The sequence below is a fragment of the Hipposideros armiger genome, unplaced genomic scaffold, assembly GCF_001890085.2.
Source record: "Hipposideros armiger isolate ML-2016 unplaced genomic scaffold, ASM189008v1 scaffold_801, whole genome shotgun sequence".
Classification (NCBI taxonomy): Eukaryota; Metazoa; Chordata; class Mammalia; order Chiroptera; family Hipposideridae; genus Hipposideros; species Hipposideros armiger.
In genome coordinates, this window is record NW_017732151.1 from 502890 (window position 1) to 508808 (window position 5919).

Genomic DNA, 5919 nt, shown 5'->3' on the forward strand with positions numbered 1-5919 from the left:
GTATGGTATTAAAGAAAACCATGAGTTAACATTTTCTCAATTTACAGTACACTTTGTGTAGGAAAAGTTATAAGATGCATTTATTTTTAATAAATCACAATTCAGGTCAGCAGGTGTGGTCAGAATACTGCCCACTCCAAAGATAACCTGTGTGACCTCATGGAAGGGGCCCTGCAGGTGTGACTAAGGTCTTCACCTTCGATGGGAAGACCCCCCTGCAGGACTCAGGTGGCCCATCCTTCCCACACATCCTCAGGAGGGTCAGAGGTACACGAGGGGGCCCCACAGGTTAGAGGTGCACAAGGGGGCCCCACGGAAGGTCAGAGGTGCATGAAGGGACTCCATAGTCACTGTCAGCTTTGCAGGAGGGAGGAAGATTTGGAGACAAGGAGCGCAGCAGGCTCTAGACACTGGGAATGCCAGCAGGAAGACAGGACCCTGTCCCCACTACAGGGCAATGAAATCTGCCACAACCCAGACAAGCAGCAGAACCCCTCACGCCTCCAGAAAACACAGCTCTGTCCACATTTGATGTTGTCTGCAGAGCTCTGAGGTAATAACCTGTGCTATTCTAAGCCACTAAGCTAATAATAGCAGAAGAGAAAATGGATGAGTGGCAAATGTCTACCCACAAGTCTGCTTCTGCGTCTCAGAGATTTCCAAATGAAAAGCTGTAAAAATACACAGACAGCAGATACTCACATTCTAAGTTTTCAATATAAAGGTTTTCAAATTCTCTTTCTATTTGACCGAACATTTCCAGAAGTGTACTGCGAACTGAGGAGGGCAGCTTAGAATCCTGTAGAAAACAAAGATTTTGTTAAAAATGAATGAATGAGAAACTCTGACACTAAGTACCAATATACTTTACCTTAAACTCTTTTGTATCTTTACATGTTTTCTTATATATAAAATGCTTAAAGAACTTAGTTTCAGATTTATGTAGATAAAACTAAATCGAATTGTACAAACCGTACCCAGGATAACATGACATTCAAGAGGAAGCTCTTCTTCAAAACAACACAATTCTCCTTTTCACAAGGAAGGAAGGAAGCCCACCTTGTTCAAAACTTCCAAATTTGTAGAGAAGGCAGTTCTCATAAATAAGATTATATTTCCAATAGCCTATAAGTTCTATCATATGGTATAAGTTAATTTTGATTAAGTTATATACTAATAGAAGATGTGCCTTAGAGTCTTCACGTCCACTGGATATTCCCTGTAACTCTACTTAAGATTGTCGCAAGGGGGGCGGGGGATGAAAAGTCTCACCTGAGGGAGCAAAACGTATCAGTTAAATGAAAACATCACCATATAAGCTCCCAGGTGTGCCACGCTCCCCATGCTCGTGTGCCTCAGCACAAGCCCTGCACACCTCCAGACCCGTGAAACCTCACAGGACATCCGTGAGAAGCAGCAAATTCTCGGCTGAATTTTTAAGTGTGGTCGAACAAGTGACAGTGTCCCACCAACCATGTTTACAGGCATTCACTTTGCAGACACTGCCAAGAACAGGGAGACTGATGCAGCCTACATTTCACTCATCCCGAGGACACAGCCTACCCAATATTTCCTGTGTGATCCCTCACACTTAGAGGGTCTTCAAACAAAATTCCTAATAAATATTTCTAAAATAATGTTTCACAAGGTGAAGGGGAGCCCCAGACGATGGTGGGGGGAGATACCAGGATGACAGCTGTGCAGTTGCCCAGATCAGAACAGAACTGGAGACAGCTCCAAGAAGATGAAACTCATGGAATACCTCTTGGGGCTCAATGTGTTGAGAGGACCTTGACACTTACAGTGGAGAGTTTGGAGATGAATTGATGGCAGGTACGTAGAGCTCAGCAGGTGAACAAAGAGCACAATTATTCACTCCAAGGAAAATAGAAATAGAAAAGATTTGTCATCGTTCCATACTTCAATACTCAGCTTTGGATTGTGTTAATATCATAAGCACCAATGTCATAGAAACGATGCTAGTTTGAGAGCAGGGGCTACAACACAGTTTTAGTGGGAATGGGTTGGGGAAGGTGGATGAAAGAGAGTTAAATCCTTATATTCCATAAGGGGAATTGCTATGGTGTGAATGTTTGTGTCCCTGCCAAATTCACATGTTGAAATCCTAATGTGCAAAAGTGATGACATAAGGAAGTAGGGCCTTTAGAAGGTGTTTAAGTCATGAGGGTAGAGTTCTCATGAAGGGGATTAGTGCATTTATGAAAGAGACCCCACAGAGCTCCCTCGCTCTTTCCACCATGTTAGGGCACAGTGAGGAGGCCTTAGCTAGAACCAAGAAGTGGGCTCTCACCAAGTCTGCCTTGACTTTGGACTTGAAGCCTCCAAGATTGTGAGAAACATGTATCTGTTGTTTTATAAGCTACCCAGGCTATGGTATTTTGTTATAGCAGCCCGAACAGACTAAGACAGAAATTAATACAGATAATACTTAAAATTAAAAAAAATAAAATAACGTTTCAATACTCACCTGTGGTCAGTGTAATTTTCTACGTGACTTTGCAAATTTATATGCAACACAAACTTTTTGATGTTTAATGAGTTGCAAATAAAAAGGTATGTAATGTTTATTGAATTCCTTCTCAGATTAACTTCTTCGAAAGACAGAAATTTTAGGCAAAATGATCTCTAATGACATAAGCATTTTAGCAGTATGTTTTGAAGTAATCACAGAATGCTCATGTAAATTTTACAGGCTACTTAAAAATATTGTGTGAAGCCACTTGTTTACAACTGGATCTGGTAGAACTGGCTAATGTAGCCTCTCTCAACAGGCCTCAAAAATAGCAATAAAAAACATGACCCAAAAAAAGAAATGAAAATCGTAAAACAATGAAAAGTAAACTAAACCACCATGCTCCTCCTGACCACCCAACAGCTCTCCCAGTGCCACTCAACTTCACAGACCCTGAACTGAGGGCTGAACTTTTGGTATTACTTGAGAAAACTTTGGCAGAAAAGCTACCATGATTCAGTAAAACGTCAATAGACTTGCATTTGAACTCATCGGCATGTGTGCACATCCACTCGGCAGCCATGGGCAGCCAGCCTCCTGTCCCTGTGCTAACCCCTGCTCCTTAACCTGCTTCTGACACGTGAGGAAGAAGTGAGCTCCATGGCTCGTCCACAGTCGTGCTCACTTTGGGTCCTGCTCCCAACAATGGAAGACCACAACCACAGCCTCACCTAGACCATGGTGGCCTACTGTTCAGCTCAAACCCACTGGTGACCAACCACCTGTCCACACACCCACCATGCCAACTGCTTGTGCCCCACACCATCACCATAGTCCTGCAGCCACTGAACAAGCCACCCAGGACACTGGGCCCAGGGGCAGGGAGCGCTGGATACCTCATGAGGGCCTAAGAGGGGGGCCTGCTGTGCAGCCTGCAGGATCTGAGTGACCTTCATAAAGGGGCACCCTGAGATGCCATCACCCACTTGTGCTACATCACAATGGACATCAGACACTCAGAAGGCCAAGAGAACACGTGCACCTCTTATGGGAGTTCATGCTAGAAGATGCTAGCAAAGGTGCTAAAAATTAAGTAAATCTAACAATTACAAAAACACAGACTGTCACCTGCACTGTACACAGTAGCCAGTAGCCATATCTATTTAAATGTAACTTAATAAAATTTTTTAAATTCCTCAGTCACACGAGCCACATGTGACTGGTAGCTCCCATATTTGGTAGCACAGACCTAGAACATTCTATCACAGAAGTTCCACTGCATAGCTCTGGTTCAAACATTCATTTTCCTAAGTGCAACGGGCTGACTTGTGTTCCCCAAACTCATATGTGGAGGTCCTGACGCCCAGCACCTCAGAGTGTGACTATATTTGGAGCTACAGTGAATAAGGTAAAATGGGGTTATCGGGGTGGGCCCTAATCCAATAGGGCTGGTGTCCTATGAGAAGAGATGAGGACACAGACACACGCAGAGGGACGACCACGTGAGGACACGGGCAGACGGCTGTCTGCATGCCAGGGAGAGAGGCCTCAGCAGGAACCAGTCCTGTGATACCTTGATCTGGGACTTTCTGCCTCCAGGGCTGTGAGAGAATAAAATCTGTTGTTTAAGTCCCTCGAGTCTATGTGCTTTGTTATGGCCACCGAGCTCAGTAACACACTTAAGAATACCAAAGCCGTTTTGGAGGCTCCTTCAAGTCTACGGTATTATTTCCAATATTAAGATGTAACCATTTCTTTTAGAAAGCAGAACCAGGCATCCGTTCTTTTCATCCCTTCAACACATAATAACAGGGTTCTAACTGAATATTTACTACACCCCAGCAACTGTGCTGGGTCCTGTGTGTACCCTGCTGCTGCCCAGATGCTGCATCCTAGAGGCCAAGAGGTCAGAGTCCAGGCAGAACTCTGATAAGGTCTAAACTCCAATGAGCCAATTTCTCAGATTTCAGCCTTATTTTCCTGTAACATTAGGGTCGATGAATTAGTTCTAATTGTGAAAATATGGTCACAAATCTGTATGTACTTATACATATATTGTTATATGTACTAATATGAACATTATTAGTTATGTCTATAATTTATTTTACTATAACACACTTTTATTGGGCTTCACAATATTTTTTAAAACCACATTTTCATAATAAAGGAACTAGAAAAAGTATAAGAAAACTTATCTTTATCAATAAAATATTAGTTCATCTAATCAAAGGGAACATCAAATTATCAGAAAGACATACTATGACACACAGATGACACTCACTATGGCAGACACAGAAACAGTTACTGAAAGACCTGATTGCAGAAACCCTCCAGAGAACAGATCACTGAAACGCTACTCAGTTCTCTTTTCCTGAGACTTTCAGACAGACAACCAAAACAACACTGTCAATTCGTCTGTACAGAGTCAAGTCTGATCTAAACTGTCACACCCATGTTTTTTTATTAACTGTTGCAAAATTATTAATCTGGAAATCGAATCCTATCGCTGTGTAGACTATTGTGTTTGACAGTTTTATTGGTTTACTGGGCGGGAGAGGTTTGTTTTGTTTTTTTGGTAACCTCCACTTTTTCTCTACTTCGGAGACCTGTGTGTATTCGGCTATTTCTGGGACATCACAAACACTCAGCACTAACTTACTTGTCCTTCCAACATTTCTCTTGGCAGGCCTGTCCTCTCTTGCTCCGAGCTGTTAGTCCTTCGTATAGAAAGGCTATGAGATTTGCGTTTCTGTTTTGCTTGGCGAGCAGTTGAACAACTTCCGCTTTCTGTGGGCATTACTTCTACAAGGTGATGTCCTGGTCACTCCTGCAATAAGCTAGACAAAAGCAAGAAAAACAAGTGCTTTATTTCTGGTTATAGCAAATTGAAATGAAGGAACAACAGTGGACAAGACAATGACTACTTTTAATTCCAAATTTCCTTACTCTGGTTACAATTTACTATGTAATTTAGAATGTGACAAATTAACATGTTTTAAGGTACAGACCACAGCCTTTGTTGAAGAGGTTATTTTTTATCAAACTTTATTAACATGGTTTAAAAATCAAATAGCAAAGAAGAGATTAAAATACAGAGCACCTCTGCCTTAACCAACTTTCCCCAGGCTCAGCCTTCTCCCAGGGGAGTCAATTCTAACTGGATGTTCTACGCTAGATTCTAGAGACATATAATTCCAGCCACACACATAACTGTCAACTTTCCAGTAGCCACATTAAAAAAGCAAAAACAGGTAAAATTGTTTTTCATGAATTACTTAACCCAGTATATCTAAAATAATAGTCAATGCAAAAAATGCTAACGGGGTATTTCAGTTTGCATGCTTCCGTCTTGAAGCTTCAGTATTTCATATTCACAGTAGGTCCCGACTAGCACCACCCACATTCCCAGGGCTGCCATGAGATAGCACAAATTTGGCTTTGTCCAT

At 42.2% G+C, this 5919-nt stretch overlaps 1 protein-coding gene across 1 annotated transcript in view; it reads right to left on the reverse strand.

The window, feature by feature from the left end:
- Positions 1-5919, reverse strand: part of WDR37 (WD repeat domain 37) — a 53525-nt gene that overhangs the window by 33443 nt on the left and 14163 nt on the right. The window contains exons 2-3 of the mRNA XM_019628652.1: positions 5133-5310; positions 703-799 (exon numbers count right to left, since the gene is read on the reverse strand). Coding sequence (XP_019484197.1) covers positions 703-799; positions 5133-5270 — 235 coding nt within the window. The 5' untranslated portion in view covers positions 5271-5310. The remainder of the gene's footprint in view (positions 1-702; positions 800-5132; positions 5311-5919) is intronic.